This window comes from Salvelinus alpinus, chromosome 30 (genome assembly GCF_045679555.1).
Source record: "Salvelinus alpinus chromosome 30, SLU_Salpinus.1, whole genome shotgun sequence".
Taxonomy (NCBI): Eukaryota; Metazoa; Chordata; class Actinopteri; order Salmoniformes; family Salmonidae; genus Salvelinus; species Salvelinus alpinus.
In genome coordinates this window covers 44626878-44651160 of record NC_092115.1, presented here as the reverse complement: position 1 = coordinate 44651160, position 24283 = coordinate 44626878, and the positions used below count along the sequence as shown (strand labels likewise).

Below are 24283 nucleotides of genomic sequence, written 5' to 3'. Positions count from 1 at the left end.
TAATGACTCCAATCTAAGTGTATGTAAACTTCCGACTTCAATTGTATTATAGTAGAATGAGGAAGAGTGGATAAACACTAGTTTTCCACTTCCTAGATGTGATATGACATTGGTCAGCAGCAGGCAGAGAAAATAAGTTCGTCATGAATTCCTCCAGTGTTTTTCATTGGTGTCCCCTCCCCCTATTCTCTTTAGAAATTGTATTATCAATCCACACTGTTGAACTGTTAGAGTCTAGTTTTCCATCTCTGCCTTCTGGCTAATAATGACATCATGTGATTATCATCTCATGCTTCCCCCGGTCGCCTCAGGATCTACAAACCGCCACTTAAACTCAAGCTCCCTGTAGCCAGAGGGCCAGCCTAATATGCAGATATGGAAATTCCCTTTTTATCTCATATAGAGGGCGGTTATGTCAAATAGTTATGAAACCATAAATTCATTCAGCCTTTATAGATGGTTGAACTGTTGGCTTTGCAAAATCATCTTTCTGCCAATTCAGCTGTTATGTTTTGAGCTCAGGATTGGGTAGGTTTTCTTTCAAAATGTATTCCGTTACAGTTACTAGTTACCTGTCCAAAATTGTAATCAGTAATGTAACTATTCGATTACCCAAACTCAGTAACGTATTCTGATTACTTAAAAAAAAAAAGATTACTTTCTGGTGTGTCAACATAGTGGTCGCTGATTTGTGGTCAGACTCGCTCATGTGGAACAAATTTAAATATTTTTTATCATTTTTCTCCCCAATTTCATGGTATCCAATTGGTAGTTACAGTCTTGTCTCATCGCTGCAACTCCCATACGGGGAGCTCTGCTTCTTGACACAATGCCCGCTTAACCCGGAAGCCAGCCACACCAATGTGTTGGAGGAAACACCATACACCTGATGACCGTGTCGGCGTGCATTCGCCCAGCCCGCCACAGGAGTCACTAGAGCCCGATGGGACAAGGACATCCCTGCCGTCCAAACCCTCCCCTAACCCGGACAACGCTCAACCAATTGTGCACTGCCCTATGGGTCTCCCTGTCGCGGCTGGCTGCGACAGAGCCTGGATTCAAACCAGGATCTCTAGTGGGATAGCTAGCACTGCGATGCAGTGCCTAAGACCACTGCGCCACTCGGAAGGCCCAGAACAAATTTAGACTTGCACGTTTTTTCAATGCTGAATGGAATGTCATTGAGAAAATAGAAATGTGTCATAATATATTTTTATCGTGAACATCCTTTCTGAATTTAAAAGTAATCCAAGAAGTCTACACAATACCCCATAATGAAAAAAACAGGTTTTTAGAAATGAAAAACTGAAATATGACATTTACGTAAGTATTCAGGTCAGATCCTTTACTCAGTACTTTGTTGAAGCACCTTTGGCAGCGATTACAGCCTCGAGTCTTCTTGGGTATGACGCTACAAGCTTGGCACACCTGTATTTGGGAGTTTCTCCAATTCTTCTCTGCAGATCCTCTCGAGCTCTGTCAGGTTGGATGGGGAGCGTCGCTGCATAGCTATTTTCAGATCTCTCCAAAGATGTTTGATCGGGTTCAAGTCCGGGCTCTGGCTTGGCCACTCAAGGACATTCAGAGACTTGTCCCGAAGCCACTCCTGCTTTGTCTTGGCTGTGTGCTTAGTGTCATTGTCCTGTTGGAAGGTGAACCTTTGCCCCAGTCTGAGGTCCTGAGTGCTCTGGAGCAGGTTTCAAACCACATGCTGTTGTCATTTGCATATTCCAGTGAAACAGACAACTAAAAGCATGTCAACAGAGACGTCACGGTATGTGCGTCCGCAAACACCCGTGTGTGTGTTAGTGCTGAGCAATCATCCGAAATGTCAGTTATTTTTACAGTACCACTCTGATTACCTACTCATTCAAGGGTTTTTCTTAATTTTTTATTATTTTCTGCATTGTAGAATAATAGTGAAGACATCAATACTATGAAGTAACACATATGGAATCATGTAGTAACCAAAAAAGTGTTAAACAAATCAAAACATATTTTAAATGTTCAAATAGACACCCTTTGCCTTGATGACAGCTTTGCACACTCTTGGCATTCTATCAACCAGCTTCATGAGGTAGTCACCTGGAAAACATTTCAATTAACAGGTGTGCCTTGTTAAAAGTTAATTTCTGGAATTTCTTTCCTTTTTAATGCGTTTGAGCCAATCAGTTGTGTTTTGACAAGGTAGGGGTGGTATACAGAAGATAGCCTTATTTGATAAAATACCAAGTCTATATTATGGCAATAACAGCTCAAATAAGCAAAGAGGGGGTATATGGGGGTTTGCTCGGTCCTCCTTTTCCTGTAGTCCACAATCATCTCCTTTGTCTTGATCACGTTGAGGGTGAGTTTGTTGTCCTGGCACCACACGGCCAGGTCTTTGATCTCCTCCCTGTAGGCTGTGCCATCGTTGACGGTGATCAGGCCTTCCACTGTTGTGTCATCGGCAAACTTGATGATGGTGTTGGAGTCGTGCCTGGCCATGCAGTCATGAGTGAACAGGGCGTACAGTAAGGGACTGAGCACGCACCCCTGAGCGACCCTCGTGTTGAGGAGCAGCGTGGCGGATGTCTTGTTACCTACTCTTACCACCTGGGTGCGGCCCGCCAGGAAGTCCAGGTTCCAGTTGCAGAGGGAGGTGTTTAGTCCCAGGGTCCTTAGCTTAGTGATTAGCTTTGAGGGCACTATGGTGTTGAACGCTGAACTGTAGTCAATGAATAGCATTCTCACATAGGTGTTGCTTTTGTCCAGCTGGGAAAGGGCAGTGTTGAGTTAAAGAGATTGCATCATCTGTGGATCTGTTGGGGCGGTATGCAAATTGGAGTGGGTCAAGCGTTTCTGGGATAATGTTGTTGATGTGAGCCATGACCAACCTTTCAAAGCACTTCATGGCTACAGACATGAGTGCTACAGGTCAGTAGTCATTTAGGCAGGTTACCTTAGTGTTCTTGGGTACAGGGACTATGGTGGTCTGCTTGAAACATGTTGGTATTACAGATCCAGTCAGGGACAGGTTTAAAATGTCAGTGAAGACACTTGCCAGTTGGTCAGCGCATGCTCGGTGTGCACGTCCTGGTAATCCATCTGGCCCTGTTTAAAGGTCTTACTCACATCGACTACGGAGAGCGTGATCACACAGTCGTTCGGAACAGCTGATGCTCTCATGCATGTTTCAGTGTTACTTGCCTCGAAGCCAGCATAGACGTAATTTAGGTGATACTGGGCAGCTCGCGGCTATGCTTCCCTTTGTAGTCTGTAATAGTTTGCAAGCCCTGCCACATCCAACGAGCGTCGGAACCGATGTAGTACGTTTCAATCATAGTCCTGTATTGAAGCTTTGCCTGTTTGATGGTTCGTCAGAGGGCACAGCGGGATTTCTTATAAGCTTATGGGTTAGAGTCCCGCTCCTTGAAAGCGGCAGCTCTAGCCATTAGCTCAGTGCGGATGTTGTCTGTAATCCATGGCTTCTGGTTGGGGTACGTACGGTCACTGTGGGGACGACGTCATTGATGCACTTATTGATGAAGCCAGTGACTCATGTGGTGTACTCCTCAATGCCATCGGAAGAATCCCGGAACATATTCCAGTCTGTGCTAGCAAAACAGTCCTTTAGCTTAGCATCTGCTTCATCTGACCACTTTCTTATTGACCGAGTCACTGTGGCATGTCAAGAAGCGGTTTAAACAGCATGTTCATTACACAGGTGCACCTTGTGTTGGGACAATAAAAGGCCACTCTAAATGTGAAGATTTGTCACACCACTCAATGCCACAGATGACTCAAGTTTTAACGGGAGGATCTTGACCTGACTGCAGTTCGGCATAGTAACCAACTTCAGTGGGCAAATGCTGACCTTTGATGGCCACTGGCACGCTGGAGAAGTGTGCTCTTCATTGATGAATTCCGGTTTCAACTGTACTGGGCAGATGGCAGACAGTGTGTATGGCGTTGTGTGGGCGAGCGATTTGCTGATGTCAGCGTTATGAACAGAGTGCCCCATGGTGGCGGTGGGGTTATGGTATGGGCAGGCATAAGCTTCGGACAACAAACACAAGGCATTTTATCGGTGGCAATTTGAATGCACAGAGGAACAGTGATGAGATCCTGAGGCCCATTGTTGTGCCATTCATCGGCCGCCATTACCTCTGTACACTAATTCCTGGAAGCTGCAAATGTCCCAGTTCTTCCATGGTCTGCATACTCACCAGACATGTCACCTATTGAGCATGTTTGGGATGCTTTGGAATCGTCAACATTCCACAGACCACAGTCAACAACCTGATCAACTGTATGCGAAGGAGATGCGTGAGGCTAATGATTGTCATACCAGATACTGACTGGTTTTCTGATCCACATCCATACCTTTTTTTAAAGGTATCTTTGACCAACAGAGGCATATCAGTATTCCCAATTGACTGGTATCCTTATATGAACTGTAACTCAGTATAATCTTTGAAATTGTTGCATGTTGCGTTTTATATTTTTTGTTCTGTGTACATACTATATATCTTCTGTCAGTCATATCTGTTGCATTTGTTTAAGGAGATCGTGTGAGATGGAGGGGAAACAGGGGTGTTGGTCTGTCCTTTTGTTAGCAGCACGTGGCTCTGCTATGACTCCTGTGGGTAGCAAGGTGCATGGTTTGAACACGCACACATACGAACACATAAAAAATACCTACAGTAGCAATATTTCTCTCTTTCTCTCTCGCTCTCTCTCTCCCTATATATATATATTTAAAAAAAATCCAGTTTGGAAAGTAGGCAGAATTTATAAACTGCCTCAGTTGCTATGCAAATAGCCAGGTGTTCGGTCTGCTTCCCTCTCATTTCTCTTTCCCGCTCTCTGCCTCCTCCCCTATCTCTTTGTCCTTTATTCGTCTCTTGCTTACCTTCTCTGTTTCTCTAGAAGTGTCGAGTTCAATTCAATTTTAATTTATTGGCATGGGAAACATTTGTTAACACTGACAAAGCAAGTGAACTAGATAATAAACGGAAGTGAAATAAACAATACAAATGAACAGTAAACATTACACTCACAGAAGTTCCAAAAGAATAAAGACATTTCAAATGTCATATTATGTCTATATACAGTGTTGTAACGATGTGCAAATAGTTACATTTCAAAAGGGAAAATAAAAATGGATTGTATTTACAATGGTGTTTGTTCTTCACTGGTTGCCTTTTTCTTGTGGCAACAGGTCTCAAATCTTGCTGCTGTGATGTCACACTGTGGTATTTCACCCAGTAGATATGGGAGTTTATCAAAATTGGGTTTGTGTTCGAATTCTTTGTGGATCTGTCTAATCTGAGGGAAATATGTGTCTCTAATATGGTCATATTAGAGCTCAGTTTCCACCTCATTTTGTGGGCAGTGTTCACATAGTTCACATGTCTTCTCTTGATAGCCAGGTCTGCCTACGGCGGCCTTTCTCAATAGCAAGTCTCTGTCGCTCTTTCCTTTCTTCCTATTTCTCTCTTAATCTCTACCTCCACCCCCTCTCTCGTCCTCCCTCGCGATCTCCCTCCCTCCTCTACCTCTCTACCTGTTCACCTGCCTATGTAGAAGAGAGGCAGGAACAGCCAAGAGGCAACAGGTTGCATAAGAGACGTGTTGATGTGTTTGTATATCAGTTGAACCAGTCAGACTGTCTGCTCTCTGTCTCTCTGGCATTCATACACATCCTTCAGTTTTTCCTCTACCTTAGTGAATTGATATGCTTTGAACCCATTAACATCAACCACCAGGGGACTGTCAAGTTATAATCAAATACTGTATGGAAAATGTTATTTACCATTGACAATTTTTTCTATTCAGCAGTTCAAAAAGAACAGTTTTGAAATGTGTATTTTTTGCTATTGGATGAAATGGCAGTTAAAATGACTAAATGGTGAGCCTCTGATGTATTGTTGACTAAACCGTGTTCTCGTGGTATTTCACGGAAAACTCTGATTTTACATGAATGACTCGGGCGAAAGATATGTGAAACCCAATGAATTCACAATCAAAGGTTCTGAACATGAAACAGGACTCACACTGCTGTGACAAAGATGAGTTTAAATCAGCCGTCCACTCCAGACCGGAATTTGGAAATTGGATGTGTGTGTATGTGCATGTGCGTGTGTGCGCGGTGTGAGATGTAGTGTGATTGAGTTGAAGAGCTAGTTTATCTGATGTGGTTACTGTCTGCTATGTGACACACACACAAATAGGAGGGTTATGATGCCAGTTGTAATGAAGTAATATATTGTTGGTTTCTCAAATGACTGCCTCGCCTGGTTCACCAACTACTCTCAGACGGAGTTCAGTGTGTCAAATCGGAGGGCCTGTTGTCCGGACCTCTGGCAGTTACTATGGGGGTGCCACAAGGTTCTAGCATCACTACTCTGGACGGTTCTGACTTAGAATATGTGGACAACTACAAGTACCTAGGTGTCTGGTTAGACTGTAAACTCTCCTTCCAGACTCTGGAATTAAGCATCTCCAATCCAAAATTAAATCTAGAATCAGCTTTCTGTTTTGCAACAAAGCATCCTTCACTCATGCTGCCAAACATACCCTCGTAAAACTGACTATCCTACCGGTCCTTGACTTCGGCAATGTCATATACAAAATAGCCTCCAACACTCTACTCAGCAAATTGGATGCAGTCTATCACTGTGCCATCCGATTTGTCACCAAAACCCCATATACTACCCACCACTACGACCTGTATGCTCTCGTTGGCTGGCTCTCGCTTAATATTCGTCGCCAAACCCACTGGCTCCAGGTCATCTATAAGTATTTGCTAGGTAAAGCCCCGCCTTATCTCAGCTCACTGGTCACCATAGCAGCACCCACCCGTAGCACGCGCTCCAGCAGGAATATTTCACTGGTCACCCCCAAAGCCATTTCCTCCTCTGGACGCCTTTCCTTCCAGTTCTCTGCTGCCAATGACTGGAATGAAATGCAAAAATCACTGAAGCTGGAGACTCATATCCTTCACTAACTTTAAGCATCAGTTGTCAGAGCAGCTTACAGATCATTGCACCTGTACATAGCCGATCTGTAAATAGCCCACCCAACTACCTCATCCCCATACTGTTATTTTTTTTTCTTCCCCTTTGCACCCCAGTATCTCTAATTTCAAATTCATCTTCTGCACATCTATCACTCCAGTGTATAATTGCTAAATTGTAATTATTTTGCCACTATGGCCTATTTATTGCCTTACCTCCCTTATCTTACTTAATTTGCACACATTGTATATATTGTGTTATTGGACTGTACGTTTGTTTAATCCATGTGTAACTCTATGTTGTTGTTGACGTCGCACTGCTTTGCTTTATCTTGGCCAGGTCGCAGTTGTAACTTGTTGAGAACTTGTTCTCAACTGGCCTACCTGGTTAAATAAAGGTGAAATATATATATATTTTTAAAGCACGAATCAGGTCATCTTATACCGTTTACCGGATTGACCGGTTCTACCTCATGAGGCAGGAACTGGTATACGCACATGGAACTCTAACCCTAGGAAGCTCTTTGCCACCTTCTCCTCCCTCCTGAATCCTCCTCCCCCTCCTCCCCCCTCCTCCCTCTCTGCTGATGACTTTGTCAACCATTTTGAAAAGAAGGTCGACGACATCCGATCCTCGTTTGCTAAGTCAAACGACACCGCTGGTTCTGCTCACACTGCCCTACCCTGTGCTTTGACCTCTTTCTCCCCTCTCTCTCCAGATGAAATCTCGCGTCTTGTGACGGCCGGCCGCCCAACAACCTGCCCGCTTGACCCTATCCCCTCCTCTCTTCTCCAGACCATTTCCGGAGACCTTCTCCCTTACCTCACCTCGCTCATCAACTCATCCTTGACCGCTGGCTACGTCCCTTCCGTCTTCAAGAGAGCGAGAGTTGCACCCCTTCTGAAAAAACCTACACTCGATCCCTCCGATGTCAACAACTACAGACCAGTATCCCTTCTTTCTTTTCTCTCCAAAACTCTTGAACGTGCCGTCCTTGGCCAGCTCTCCTGCTATCTCTCTCAGAATGACCTTCTTGATCCAAATCAGTCAGGTTTCAAGACTAGTCATTCAACTGAGACTGCTCTTCTCTGTGTCACGGAGGCGCTCCGCACTGCTAAAGCTAACTCTCTCTCCTCTGCTCTCATCCTTCTAGACCTATCGGCTGCCTTTGATACTGTGAACCATCAGATCCTCCTCTCCACCCTCTCCGAGCTGGGCATCTCCGGCGCGGCCCACGCTTGGATTGCGTCCTACCTGACAGGTCGCTCCTACCAGGTGGCGTGGCGAGAATCTGTCTCCGCACCACGTGCTCTCACCACTGGTGTCCCCCAGGGCTCTGTTCTAGGCCCTCTCCTATTCTCGCTATACACCAAGTCACTTGGCTCTGTCATATCCTCACATGGTCTCTCCTATCATTGCTATGCAGACGACACACAATTAATCTTCTCCTTTCCCCCCTCTGATAACCAGGTGGTGAATCGCATCTCTGCATGTCTGGCAGACATATCAGTGTGGATGACGGATCACCACCTCAAGCTGAACCTCGGCAAGACGGAGCTGCTCTTCCTCCCGGGGAAGGACTGCCCGTTCCATGATCTCGCCATCACGGTTGACAACTCCATTGTGTCCTCCTCCCAGAGTGCTAAGAACCTTGGCGTGATCCTGGACAACACCCTGTCGTTCTCAACTAACATCAAGGCGGTGACCCGTTCCTGTAGGTTCATGCTCTACAACATTCGCAGAGTACGACCCTGCCTCACGCAGGAAGCGGCGCAGGTCCTAATCCAGGCACTTGTCATCTCCCGTCTGGATTACTGCAACTCGCTGTTGGCTGGGCTCCCTGCCTGTGCCATTAAACCCCTACAACTCATCCAGAACGCCGCAGCCCGTCTGGTGTTCAACTTTCCCAAGTTCTCTCACGTCACCCCGCTCCTCCGCTCTCTCCACTGGCTTCCAGTTGAAGCTCGCATCCGCTACAAGACCATGGTGCTTGCCTACGGAGCTGTGAGGGGAACGGCACCTCCGTACCTTCAGGCTCTGATCAGGCCCTACACCCAAACAAGGGCACTGCGTTCATCCACCTCTGGCCTGCTCGCCTCCCTACCTCTGAGGAAGTACAGTTCCCGCTCAGCCCAGTCAAAACTGTTCGCTGCTCTGGCACCCCAATGGTGGAACAAACTCCCTCACGACGCCAGGTCAGCGGAGTCAATCACCACCTTCCGGAGACACCTGAAACCCCACCTCTTTAAGGAATACCTAGGATAGGATAAAGTAATCCTTCTAACCCCCCCCCCCCCCTTAAAAGAGTTAGATGCACTATTGTAAAGTGGTTGTTCCACTGGATATCATAAGGTGAATGCACCAATTTGTAAGTCGCTCTGGATAAGAGCGTCTGCTAAATGACTTAAATGTAAATGTAATGGAACAGTGGCTTCTTGTAAACAAACCTGTCTCTATGCCACAGACAATGGCACTGTGCATGCATGCATGCATGGGTGCGTTCGTTCGTAAGTGTCATACAGTACCAGTAACCAAAAAAGTGTTAAACAAATGAAAATATATGATATATTTGAGGTTCTTCAAAGTAACCACCCTTTGCCTTGTTGCACACTCTTGTCATTCTCTCAACCAGCTTCATGAGGTAGTCACCTGGAATGCATTTCAATTAAGGTCAATCAACCTATAACAAGGCACACCTGTTAATTGAAATGCATTCCAGGTGACTACCTCATGAAGCTGGTTGAGAGAATGCCAAGAGTGTGCAAAGCTGTAATCAAGGCAAAGGGTAGCTATTTGAAGAATCTCAAATCTCAAATATATTTTGATTTGTTTAACACTTTTTTGGTTACTGCATGATTCCATATGTGTTTATTCATAGTTCTGATGTCTTCACTATTATTCTACAATGTAGAAAATAGTCAAATAAAGAAAAACCCTTGAATGAGTAGGTTTGTCCAAACTTTTGACTGGTACTGTATATGCAGTGTTTAGGCAGGATTTTGTGTGCGCACAGGTTGAGCACTCTTGGCAGGGGAATTCTTAGCAGAGGTGTGTAGCCCAATGCAAACGCTAATCAATATTGTTCTAACCACTGTGATTATATGTGTGTTCTCTGTACAGGTCTATGCAGTGGGAGGGTATGACGGTCAGAGTCGTCTGAGCAGTGTGGAGTGCTATGACTCCTTCTCTAACCGCTGGACAGAGGTGGCTCCCATGAAGGAGGCGGTCAGTTCTCCGGCCGTGTCCAGCTGTGCTGGGAAGCTCTTTGTCATCGGGGGAGGGCCCGATGACAACACTTGCTCTGATAAGGTGGGTAGACCCATAGGGTACACCATACACATGGATAACTGGCGAAGATGCACCTTTGCCTTTGGTAGATACACCACACATGTTAGATAAACATGGATAATAGAAAAGGTTTGATACACACCTACACCATACCTTTTAGATACGAACCTGTAAATCCCAGTAATGAATGAACGTTGTTAACTTACCTTTACTGTCCTTATTTGTCATTCAAGAGGAAATTCTTTCCACAGTTCATAACAGTTACACCTATACAGTACATCAACAGCCCTCTGTCTCCACCACCACCATCACCACCCCTCCCCTTATGCATTCATAACAGTAAACAGGGAATCTGATTTTGGAATCAAGTACTTGTGAGATTTGCGCCTACCCTACACCTCGATCCAACAACACTGTCTAATAACCCAGACTGACATTACAACACAAGGGTTGAATAAGGTGGAGGTTTATTCAGATCAAGTGCAGTGAGTGATACCAGAGTCAGATGAGTCAAACCATGTTTTCCATGTTAAAATAGGCAATATTTTAATGAGGTTTAATGAGACAACTTTTATAGTCCATCCGTTGTCATTGGAGATGTTGTGACATCAGACAGAGAGCAATATCACCACACCTCCCTATAGTTGGAGGGAGGACGGAGGACTAGGGAAGGTATATCACCACATCTTCCTATAGCTAGATGGAGGTCTAGGGAAGGACCAAGACTACAGTGGTGGTCATAATGGATCAAATCCAATCCAATTTTATTGGTCCCATACACATGGTTAGCAGAAATGCTTGTTATTCTAGTTCCGACAGTGCAGTAATATCTAACAAGTAATCTAAAAATTCCCCAACAACTAACTAATACCCACAAATTTAAAGGGGTGAATGAGAATATGTACATATAAGTTAATGGATGAGCGATGGCCAAGCGGTATAGGCAAGGTGCAATAGATGGTATAAAATACAGTATATACAGTTGAAGTCGGAAGTTTACATACACTTAGGTTGGAGTCATTAAAACTTGTTTTTCAACCACTCAATACATTTCTTGTTAACAAACTATAGTTTTGGCAAGTCGGTTAGGACATCTACTTTGTGCATGACACAAGGAATTTTTCCAACAATTGTTAACAGACAGATTATTTCACTTATAATTCACTGTATCACAATTCCAGTGGGTCAGAAGTTTACATAAACTAAGTTGACTGTGCCTTTAAACAAGCTTCTGATAGGCTAATGACATCATTTGAGTCAATTGGAGGTGTACCTGTGGATGTATTTCAAGGCCTACCTTCAAACACAGTGCATCTTTGCTTGACATCATGGGAAAATCAAAAGAAATCAGCCAAGACCTCAGAAAAAATTGTAGACCACAAGTCTGGTTCATCCTTGGGAGCAATTTCCAAACGCCTGATGGTACCACGTTCATCTGTACAAACAATAGTACGCAAGTATAAACACCATGGGGCCACGCATTCTGTCTCCTAGAGATGAACGTATTTGGTGCGAAATGTGCAAATCAATCCCAGAACAACAGCAAAGGACCTTGTGAAGATGCTGGAGGAAACGGGTACAAAAATATCTATATCCACAGTAAAACGAGTCCTATATCGACATAACCTGAAAGGCCACTCAGCAAGGAAGAAGCCACTGCTCCAAAACTGCCATAAAAAAAGCCAGACTACGGTTTGCCACTGCATATAGGGACAAAGATCATACTTTTTGGAGAAATGTCCTCTGGTCTCCTGAAACAAAAATAGAACTCTTTGGCCATAATGACCATCGTTATGTTTGGAGGAAAAAGGGGTAGACTAAGCCAGCCGAAGAACACCATCCCAACCGTGAATTACGGGGTGGCAGCATCATGTTGTGAGGGTGCTTTGCTGCAAGAGGGACTGGTACACTTCACAAAATAGATGGCATCATGAGGTAGGAAAATGGCAAATTATGTGGATATATTGAAGCAACATCTCAAGACATCTGTCAGGAAGTTAAAGCTTGGTTGCAAATGGGTCTTCCAAATGGACAATGACCCCAAGCATACTTCCAAAGTTGTGGCAAAATGGCTTAAGGACAACAAAGTCAAGCTATTGGAATGGCCATCACAAAGCCCGGACCTCAATCCTATAGAAAATTTGTGAGCAGAACTGAAAAAGCGTGTGCGAGCAAGGAGGCTTACAAACCTGACTCGGTTACACCACCTCTGTCAAGAGCAATCCAAAATTCACCCAACGTATTGTGGGAAGCTTGTGGAAGGCTACCCGAAATGTTTGACCCAAGTTAAACAATTTATAGGCAATGCTACCAAATACTAATTGAGTGTATGTCAACTTCTGACCCACTGTGAATGTGATGAAAAAAATAAAAGCTGAAATAAATCATTTTCTTTACTATTATTCTGACATTTCACATTCTTAATATAAAGTGGTGATCCTAACTGACCTAAGACAGGGAAAACTGAGTTTAAATGTATTTGGCTAAGGTAAGCTTCCGACTTCAACTGTACATGTGATATGAGTAATGTAAGATATGTAAACATTATTAAAGTGTAATTATTTACATTGGCATTGTTTAAAGTGACTAGTGATCCATTTATTAAAGTTACCAGTGATTGGGTCTTAATGTAGGCAGCAGCCTCTCTGAGTTAGTGATTCCTGTTTAGCAGTTTGGTGGCCTTGAAATAGAAGCTGTTTTTCAATCTCTCGGTCCCAGCTTTACTGGGACCTGTACTGACCTCACCTTCTGGATGATAGCGGTGTGAACAGGCAGTGGCTCGGGTGGTTGTTGTCCTTGATGATCTTTTTGGCCTTCCTGTGACATTGGGTGCTGTAGATGTCATGGAGGGCAGGTAGCTTGCCCCCGGTGATGCGTTGTGCAGACCGCACCACCTTCTGGAGAGCCTTGCAGTTGAGGGCGGTGAAGTTGCCGTACCAGGCTGTGAGTCAGCCTGACAGGATGCTCTCGATTGTGCATCTGTAAAGGTTTGTCAGGGTTTTGGGTGACAAATCAAATTTCTTCAGCCTCCTGTTGCGCCTTCTTCACCACACTATCTGTGTGGGTGGACCATTTCAATTTGTCTGTGATGTGTACGCCCAGGAACTTAAAACTTTTCACCTTCTCCACTGCCGTCCCTTCCATGTGGATAGTGGGGTGCTTCCTCTGCTGTTTCCTGAAGTCCACGATCATCTCCTTTGTTTTGTTGACGTTGAGGCAGCACGGAATACAGTGAAGTTAGATTAAACAATATTAGTGATATTGTGTCTTGAATATTCCCCATTTTAGCCTATACTGTTAGAAATGTGTGGGCGTTATTTAAAGGTGAAGCTTTAAGTTTGAGGACACACAAAGACTGAATGTATTGGTGGCAGGCATTTGCCAGAGGATAAAGACATGAGTGAAATTAGAGCCATAGAAGTTAGTCGATACAGAATAGTATGGTTTGAGAGACTGTTAGATTAGACAGTAGTCTTGAACATAAGCGTTTACTGTATATCAAATTTACAGAGAGCAGACAGGGCTTTCCACAGACATGCAGGATGCTGTGTATATCTACTGTAAGGAACTGTATGCAGACTGCAGACAGCCTTTGTTGGTTAGGTGGCTGGAGTCCGGATGTTAACCGAACTCAAAATCTCGGACAATCATATCTCCTGGAATTAGAGTGGCAGTAGGGTTTCTCTATTCTCTTCTTTGAACCACTGGTGGTGTCTGATACATGCACACAGACACAGACAACAAAGGCTGCAGTGTCTCTGTCTCTGAGTCTGTCTGAGTCTCAGGTAGCACAGGGATCACACTTGGGCTGGGTTCTAATGGTTGAATAGCTTTATATCTCATTATCCTGTGTATTCCCAGCAAACATGTCCACATTGGCACGATGTTGGCCCGAGGCAGGCTAAAATGTTGGCCCATGTAGGCTGCCAATATTGGGCCAATGCGCCTTTGTTCATCGACTCCACGCTGGCCCCCAAGGCATTGAGTGTGGCCCAGTATGGCAGCCCATATTAGGTGAAGACAGCCCTCACTTTGCATGAACAAAGCTTTTCCCAGCAAACATACCCACATTGGCCCAATGCGGACTAAAATATTGGCCCCGTGTAGGCTGCCCACATTGGCCCGATGCTCTTTTTCTATTTAATATGAATGTATTTATTTCTATAATTTATTCATTACAATTTAGTTCAATGCATCAATTGCATAGTTTTCAAGCCTTAAAGTTATATTAGGAACATGATACATTGTTTCAGAAATACAACCAAGTTGTTACTATCCTACATATATTTTTACAAGAGTGTAGTTGGGTAATATTTATCATATATAGTGCATTCGGAAAGTATTCAGACTCCTTGACTTAAAAACATCCCCACAGCATAATGGTGCCACCCCCATGCTTCACCATAGGGATGGTGCCAGGTTTCCTCCAGACGTGATGCTTGGCATTCAGGCCGGAGTTCAATCTTGGTTTTATCAGACCAGAGAATCTTGTTTCCTTTTAGAGTCCTTTTAGTGCCTTTTGGCAAACTCCAAGCGGGCTGCCATGTGCCTTTTACTGAGGAGTGGCTTCCATCTGGCCACTCTACCATGAATGCATTTGGTCACCTCCCAGACCAAGGCCTTTCCCCCCCTGATTGCTCAGGTTGGCCGGGCGGCCAGCTCTAGAAAGAGTCTTGGTGGTTCCAAACTTCTTCCATTTAAGAATGATGGAGACCACTGTGTTCTTGAGGACCTTCAATGCTGCAGAATTTTTTGGTACCCTTCCCCAGATCTGTGCCTCGACACTATCCTCTATGGACAATTCCTTCAACCTCATGGCTTGGTTTTTGCTCTGACATGCACTGTCAACTGTGGAACCTTATATAGACAGGTGTGTGCCTCTCCAAATCTTGTCTAATCAATTGAATTTACCACAGGTGGACTCAAATCAAGTTGTAGAAACATTTTGAAATTGAGCTCATGGGCATCCTGTTTTCATTGATCATCCTTATCAATGGAAACAGGATGCACCTGAGCTCAATTTCGAGTCTCATAGGAAAGGGTCTGAATACTTACAGTACCAGTCAAGTGTTTGGACCCACCTACTCATTCAAGGGTTTTTCTTTTCATGTTACTATTTTCTACATTGTTGAATAATATTGAAGACATCACAACTATGAAATAACACATATGGAATCATGTAGTAACCATTCCAGGTAGTCACCTGGAACGCATTTCAATTAACAGGTGTGTCTTGTTAAAATTGTTAGAAGTTAATTTGTGGAATTTCTTTCCTTAATGCGTTTGAGCCAGTCAGTTGTGTTGTGACAAGGTAGAGGTGGTATACAGAAGATTGCCCTATTTGGTAAAAGACCAAGTTCATATGATGGCAAGAACAGCTCACATAAGCAAAGGGAAACGACAATCCATCATTACTGTAAAACATGGTCAGTCATTCTAGAAAAGTTTAAGAACTTTGAAAGTTTCCTCAAGTGCAGTCGCAAAAACCATCAAGCGCTATGATGAAACTGCCTCTCATGAGGACTGCCACAGGAAAGGAAGACCCAGAGTTATCTCTGCTGCAGAGGATAAGTTCATTTAGAGTTTTTGTACAAGCCTCAGAAATTGCAGCCCAAATAAATGCTTCACAGAGTTCAAGTAACAGACACATCTCAACATCAACTGTTCAGAGGAACCTGCGTGAATCAGGCCTTCATGATCGAATTGCTGCAAAGAAACCAATACTAAAGGACACTAACAATAAGAAGAGACTTGCTTGGGCCAAGAAACACAAGCAATGGACATTAGACCGGTGGAAATCTGTCCTTTGATCTGATGAGTCCAAATTTGCGATTTTTGGTTGAATTATTGGTGAGACGCAAAGTAGGTAAAGGGATGATCTCCACATGTGTGGTTCCCACCGTGAAGCATGGAGGAGGAGGTGTGATGGTGCTTTTCTGGTGACCCTGTCGGTGTGTCCAAACTTTTGACTGGTACTGTATGTAAGTAAGGTATTTCTGTTTTTGTTCTTTAATACATTTGCAAAAATTTCTAAAAACCTGTTTTCACTTTGTCATTATGGGATATTGTGTGTAGATTGCTGAGGATTTTTTTTTATTTAATCCATTTTAGAATAAAACTGTAACGTAACAAAATGTGGATAAAGTAAAATGGTGTGAATACTTCCCAAAGGCACTGTACACTGTTTACATCACATGTGACCCGTAATAAGACTATCCAGTTAATGTGATGAAAGTCACATGTATGTGTGATGACCTGAGGGGGTGGGCTGGGTACAATAGAGAATTTCTGAGAGGACAAAAGATATCCTTGAATACAGTGTCACAGAGATCATGCATCCATATACAGTAGATGGCATCAATGTTCTCCTCGTAGGACAAGTTTTAGATAGATACCAAACATGGCTGCAGTAGTATTACATATTCCAATAGTCAGTCCGCTGGATACTGTAACAGAAAGACATTTTGGCCCCTCTGCAGGGCCAGGGCTGACTAGCCCCTAAAAGTATTTTGTTGGGCCATTTGAGATGGGGCCAGAGGTGACAGAGAGCACATAGTTCAGGGCTGAGCCTTCAAAAAAAAAACTGTTGAATTTCTCATATGTCAAATGCACTTATTTAAGGATTTTTTAAAGACTTCATCATTGGTAGTGTACAATATATATTTTTTTAAATGTGACATCACACAACACAACACTTAAACTGGAATGACACTCTAAGTAACGGTTGCACAAAACGACCTGTATGCAAACCCAAATATTCTAATGAGCCCCCACTTCTAGCTGGGCTTGGTGTGAGCTAGCCTGTATAGGTCTTGCTGTGGGCCAGTCTCTGTTGGGCTTGGTGTGGGCTTGTCCCTGTTGGGCTTGGTATGGGCTGGCCTGTTTTGCTATGGCGTGCGCTAGCCTGTGTTGGGCAGGGGTGGCCTAGCCTGTGTTAGGAAACGTGTAGGCTAGCCCATGTTGGGCTGATGTGGCATTGTTGTGGCCTAACCCATCTTGGGCTGGTGTGGGCTTGATGTGGGCTAGCCTGTGCCCACCTTTCCCACTGAATACCCACGTGGGGCAATGGGGTCATGTTTTCTGAGGCCCTTCCTATTCCCCTATGTGTTATTTTCTAGTTTTCTTTGTCACCTTGCCTATTTTCCAGTCACCTCTTCACCTCTCTGTCTCTATGGAGGACCGTGCAGGAGGGTAGGAGCCAAGTATTTCAGCACCTGCTCAGTTTGTGACAATGAGAGATGAAGGCCAGATAACAACCCATTAGAGAGCTGGCCACCCCCACAGAGATGCCAGCAAAACAGACAAGGACAGGACAGACAAAGAAAGAACCCCAAGCCCAGGGGATCCCACCCCCTCTGAGCACTCCCCCTGTCAGCCACCCTGATAGCCCTCCTGACAATGCCCCCACACCCACTGAAGACATACACAGGGCACAGATTGTACTCCTTTTGTACTCAAATGGGAAATATATAAAAGAAAATTAACTTTTTCCCAAACACACTGTCACTAAACTCTGGTGTCCAAACACCCAGCACGCCCTGAACCTTCTGTCTGGGGACAACCTAGGGTCACTCAGCCACATAATAATACACACAGGCACAAATGACCTGAGAGCATAAGCAAGAAAGGGTGGCCATAGCACTCAAGGGAGTGATTGAAAAAGCTTATTCTACTTGCTCCCATGGACAAGTGGTTATCGCCACCCTGCTACCACGAAAATACTTTCACCCTGATACAATACAGCAGGTAAACACAAGTATTTCCTGTGACTGTGCCTCAAAACCAAATGTTTACCTGGCCCGCCACTCCATCCTGGACTTGATCAGCCTTTATGACCAGGTCCACCTATAGGCAGCAGTGCCCACCTTCGCCAAGACCCTAAAGGACATCGCCCATCAACCGCAGCCCCAGCACCTCACACAGGAGCAACAAATCAACAGACACCACGCCCAGACTAGCGAGACACTCTCCCAGACCTGCGGGACCACAGCACCACCAGCCACACCCCCCACCCCAACCAATCAATACCCCCCCCCCCCCAAACCAACCATGCCCAAACCCCATATAGTCCCCCTCAGATCAGACCTATGCCCTTCCTGCCCACCCCATGCCCCCCACTCCCGCAAAGAGGGCCTCAACATGAAAGTCACACATACACCCAGGCTGTGAGTAGGCATACAGGCCCAACCCCCATGCGTACACTAGCCCAAGCCAATGGCATGTACCAGCTGCTCAGCAGGCTCTGCTCACACTTACTGGTCTGAGGTCAAGCCATACGACTAACAACATTGGACACTTTATGGAACACAAAGCCTTCGCCATCTCATCCTGGCCTGAGGTCATCTGCCTTTGGCCTAAAGAGCAGGAACTTGGACTTCTCCAAAGAAATCAGAAATACAGACATTGTCATCCTACAAGAAACATGGTATAGAGGAGATGGACCCACTGGTTGTCCTCTAGGTTACAGAAAGCTGGTAGTCCCATCCACCAAACTACCAGGTGTGAAACAGGGAAGGGACTCAGGGGCACCCGAAAAGCAGCACCTAAAATTGATAAAAGTGGAAGGGAGAGAAAGGAGGAAAAGGGGGAGGTAAGAGAGATGGAGGGTTTTGCCTCAAGCCTACACAGTGTCTCGGGCCAGATGCAGACCACAGAACAACATTTGCATATCTTGCCTTAAATTCCAGCGCTAACTGACATCAACTGACAGAAATATTTCAGCATTTAAGCCAAATAAAAAACATGAGCTGGCGCACACCCAGAGAAAAGTATTTTATGTTGAGGTGCTGTCTAACAGCGAATAAATTATAAGCTACAACAATACAGAGAGTCGCGCACTCTTCAAGAAGGCACAGTGATGCCGAAACGTTGGTGATTTACCCAATAAATGACTGGGAGTGTATATATAGAGTGTGCGACTCTCTTTATTTTTATAGCATTTATATTAACCCAGGGATTTACACTGAGTGTACAAAACATTTGGAACACCTTCCTAATATAGAGTTGCACCCCCTGTTTGCCCTCAGAACAGCCTCAATTTGTCCGCATGGACTACAAGGTGTTGAAAGCGGCCCACAGGGATGCTGGCCCATGTTGACTCCGATGCTTCTCACAGTTGTATCAAATTGGCTGGATGCCCTTCGGGTTGTTGACCGTTCTTGATATACGTGAAAAGGGAAAGGAGAGCCGCACGCTCCAGGAGCTCAGATGCAATAATTGAATAACCGACGTTTCGACACACAAGCTGTCTTCATCAGGCTGTTATGACCATTCTTGATACACACGGGAAACAGTCGAGCGTTAAAAGCCCAGCAGCGACACACGCAAAGCGGTGCGCATGGCACCTACTACCATACCCCGTTCAAAGGTGCTTAAATCTTTTGTCTTGCCCATTCACCCTCTGAATGGCACACATGCACAATCCATGTCTCAATTCTCTCAAGGCTTCAAGATCCTTCTTTAACCTGTCTCCTCCCCTTCATCTACACTGATTGAAGTGGATAAAACAGGTGACATCAATAAGGGATCACCTGGTCAGTCTAAGTCATGGAAAGAGCAGTGTATAAATCTGTTTCTTAGTGTTTCACGCAGATGCACATACAGTAGACAATAAATGCTGTACTTCATAAGGTTTTCATGCATTATGTTCTGAGTCCAATTATCCTTTCAAAGCTATGTTTCATACCACACTTTTTTTCAAAGCAAAAAAGAATCAATCAATCATGAATCACTCAATCCACGTGATCTCTCTAGGTCCAGTGCTACGATCCAGAGGCAGACACCTGGGCGCTAAGGGCAAGCATCCCCATCGCTAAGCGCTGCATCACGGCGGTCTCCCTGAACAACCTGATCTACGTGTCAGGTGGTCTAACCAAGTCTATCTTCTGCTACGACCCCGCAGAGGACTACTGGATGCACGTGGTGCACACCTTCAGCAAGCAGGTAAGGATGTCATTTATGGCACAGAGACACTGGAGATTCTGTTTCATTTCGACTTCAGAGCTGCTATGAGGTTTGCACATAACAATGGTCTATGAAGACAAACACAATGTTGAACTTACATGTTAACTGGAGCTTTCTGATTTCACAAAATTACGTTGTTTTTGTTTTGTCAAAGCTCCTGATAAGTCAACTGTGGTGAGGCATATTTCCCTGACTCTCCCTCTCGCTCTCTCTCTCTTGCTCTCTCCTTTGCCTCTCGCTCACTCTCTCTCCTTTCCCTCTCGCTCACTCTCTCTCCTTTCCCTCTCTCTCGTTCTCTCACTCTCCTCTGTCTCTGTCTCTGTCTCTGTCTCTCTCTCTCTCTCTCTCTCTCTCTCTCTCTCTCTCTCTCTCTCTCTCTCTCTCTCTCTCTCTCTCTCTCTCTCTCTCTCTCTCTCTTTCGCTCTCTCTCTTTCGCTCTCTGTCTCTGTCTGTCTCTCTCTCTCTCCCTCTCTGTCTCTCTCTCTCTCTCTCTCTCTCTCTCTCTCTCTCTGTCTCTCTCTCTCTCTCTCTCTCTCTCTCTCTCTCTCTCTCTCTCTCTCGCTCTCTGTCTCTGTCTCTCTCTCTCTCTCTCTGTCTCTCTCTCTCTCTCTCTCTGTCTCTCTCTGTCTCTCTCTCTCTCCCTCTCTGTCTCTCTCCAGGAGAGCTGTGGAATGTCGGTGTGTAATGGGAAGATCTTCATCCTGGGTGGGCGGGGTGAGAACGGCGAGGCCTCTGACACCATCCTGTGTTACGACCCGGCAACGGGCATCATCACCGGCGTGGCGGCCATGCCTCGCCCCATCTCTTACCACGGCTGTGTCACCATCCATCGTTACAACGAGAAGTTCCACCACCGGCCCTGACCACACAAACACACTCACACACACACAGGCTTGTACATAAACATGCTTTAAAAGACATTCACTCACACAAACATTTTCTTTAGACACTCGCTCTCTAAAAAGGGTGCAAATAGACATGCACACACTCTCAACCCTTTTTTTCCTCTCAAGAAGCAACTAATTTAGAAATTCAGACCACAACCCCAGTTTCAGTTTCACTTGTTTCCTTAATGTCCCGTGAAGCAACACTCTGTTGCTGGTATTCCTGCTATGCTACTCCAGATCCATCTATGCCTGCCAGTTGACTTTGTTAAGGTGGTTGTTCAATGGAAAACCAAACCACGGACTGGCTGGTATGCCTCCAGACACCACTATGTCTGTGTTTAGATAGAGCCTCCATGGAGCCAGTGGCAGGATCAGATCAGAGCAGGCAGACATGCGCTAGGGTTGTGGCGGTCATGACATTTTGTCAGCCGGTGATGTTCAAGCAAATAACTGCCGGTGTCACGGTAATTAACCGTTAATTAACATAAACACCTTTCACATCTCCTGGCTTCCACTCATAGCCTACAAGCCACTGATGCAGACCTTTGGAATATATACATTTTTTTTAAGTCTTAATAAATCCATTTAATATGGCCTGCCGCATCACAATAAATCCATAATTTATTTTAGACAGGTCTAAAGAAACATGATATGAAGAAAATGTAGTCTGTATTTCAGAAGAACAGAAAAGCATACTCTGAGTTGTCCTTATGTTCGGCCCTGATCTGACTATGCCATATGGCTGTGGGCCACACTAGTTAATTTAGCAGACAAGATTTGCTTAGAATTCCATGGCATTATTTTTACAGTATGAAGAATACAATAGCGGAATAAAATATAAAGAATATTTTCTTAAAACGATTTCCGAGGGTGTGCGGTTAAAGAAAGGAACAGGTCCTCCTACACTGCTTCATTTATATATGCAACTTTAGTTGTGATTCAAACGTTGGGCTATATGTTTTGATTTTTAATACATTCTAAGGCTGCATGATGTGACTAATGATGTTTTTTTTTTTAAGTCGCATGAAAGGCATTAGTTCTGCTGTGTTTCTTGTGCAGCCTGCACACACTTCATCAGTCTCTCATTCACAATTTGACAAGCACTTGATAATATTCTCACCAGGCCTCAAATTTCCTGGCTGCATCCCCCTGGTGTGGCCGTAATGCCCCCTAAAAGAATCCATGCCTTGCGGCCATTGTGCCCTTGGGCTGAATATAATATAATAATTATAATTCCCTTCTCCCGCCTGCCAATCGGCATGCTCCAAAGCACCTCTAATGCTTTATTATCTTCCCCAAACTTGGAACTCACAAGCCGCCTATGTATGCCAGTTAGTTTCTACACCGGTTGGAAAGGGGATTAATGTGCTTAATTCTAAGAAGTTATTTGACCACTTGAGTTGTAATACTAACCTTATCAAAACATATAGGCCTATGGGCTAGGCTACATTAGGTGTGCGACTCTGATTTGAAAAAGTCACAGAAAAAAGGCATGCACTGTTTCTTATCTTACTGGGCACGCTGGGCATCATTCACAAGTGATAATACATCATTCACAAGTGATAATATTGTTATCAGACTATTACTTTTATCTTATTTTTACTGTACATATACTAAATAATATATGTGTGAAATTAGTTTTGATTTTGAATTAACCATTATCATACACTTGTCTCAGAACAGTGGCAAGGGAAAAAATATGTGTCATCTATGCACTTAAATAGCGAATGGAGGACTCTTTTCCCGTGGTTAATTTTCATGCCAGCCAGGTAGGCTGTACTCCTGTTGTAAAGAAAGCAATGTGCTTAATATTAAGAAAGTTGAGAAATAAATATATTAGGCCTAGTCTATAGAAAGCTGATGGGATCCTCCTCTTTTTAGTAGAGGCCATCACCCTGTTTTCTCACGCAATTGCATAGCCTATAGAATTGTTGCGCAACATGAGCTCACGGGCTCTCATGAAGTGTTTGATTTGATTTTCCGATCACATTTGCATTGATGTCAGAGTGATTAGAGGGACAATAGAGTGCTGAATAGCAGGCAGTTAGCAAGTTTGGTAGGCTACTAATGACCACCAGTAGCATCAGAGCGCAGTTTTGGAGAAGCCTAGTTAAACAGTCACGTGGAATTTGACTGCGGTCATTACTTGTGAATGGCGGTGCAGCGGTAATACGGTCACTGTAACAGCCCTAGACATGCCTAGCATCAGTGTGTAGGCCACATGCATTCTTGTGCCAGTAGCAGCTCCTCATCTCCTCTTCCTAAGAACCAGAGATTGTGCTCTTTAATGGACAGATAGAGACTATCTTTGATGGACTGATAGGGAGTCGTGATAGTGGATGAAACAAAGTGTTGCTTTTAGAGATGATCTCCATAATCTTCAAGTGTTCAGGTGGACAAGTACTGACAGATTGTGAATTGTGATAGTGAACAGGAAAGCTTTGATTTGGACTTGAGAGAAATTCATAGGAATCTGCCACTGATTGACAAGGGGTGGTACAGTAATCCTTAGAACCCAGTTTTAAAAGGCAATATGCATTCCAGCAATCTTAAAAGGGCCTCCTCTTTCTTCGTAACCACTTGATAGTATCATGGAAATTGGAACAGTATCATGGAATGTATCAAGCACCTGGAAGCCAGAGGGTAGGAATGTGGTTCCATGACTTCAATTTTCTATGTCGCTAAGCAGTGATTGTTTGGTATAAAACAAAACAAGCTGGCCTATGCTTATCCAAAAAAACATGTCCAAATAGAACGAAACCATTGTCTTCTTTTGTCTCATTGCCACTAATTTCAAATGACATTCATTTTAGGAAGCTACCTCCTGCTGTGGTCTGAACTCTGATTCTGTGTTTCTCCTATATCCTTTTCCTGTTAGAGGTTCCCTTACTTAATCTTTCCATATCATCTCTTTCCTCTTCTCATAATCTACCGCTTGTCACTGACACTGTCATCATAATTCTCTTTCCTCTTCTCATAATCTACCGCTTGTCACTGACACTGTCATCATAATTCCCTTTAATCTTTGCTGTACACACACACACACACACTGATTTTTTGTTGTTCAATTTATTAAATTATATTTGTTCTTTTTTACGGTTGGATATTTGTACTGATGTTATACCTTGTGCTTGGTGGTGTGCT

At 44.3% G+C, this 24283-nt stretch overlaps 1 protein-coding gene across 1 annotated transcript in view; it reads left to right on the top strand.

The window, feature by feature from the left end:
* The window catches only part of LOC139559599 (kelch-like protein 24), a 37826-nt gene extending 15678 nt beyond the window's left edge, over positions 1-22148 (top strand). Inside the window, exons 6-8 of the mRNA XM_071375731.1 lie at positions 10122-10310; positions 20043-20231; positions 20912-22148. Coding sequence (XP_071231832.1) covers positions 10122-10310; positions 20043-20231; positions 20912-21115 — 582 coding nt within the window. The 3' untranslated portion in view covers positions 21116-22148. The remainder of the gene's footprint in view (positions 1-10121; positions 10311-20042; positions 20232-20911) is intronic.
* The last annotated feature ends 2135 nt before the right edge of the window (positions 22149-24283 follow it).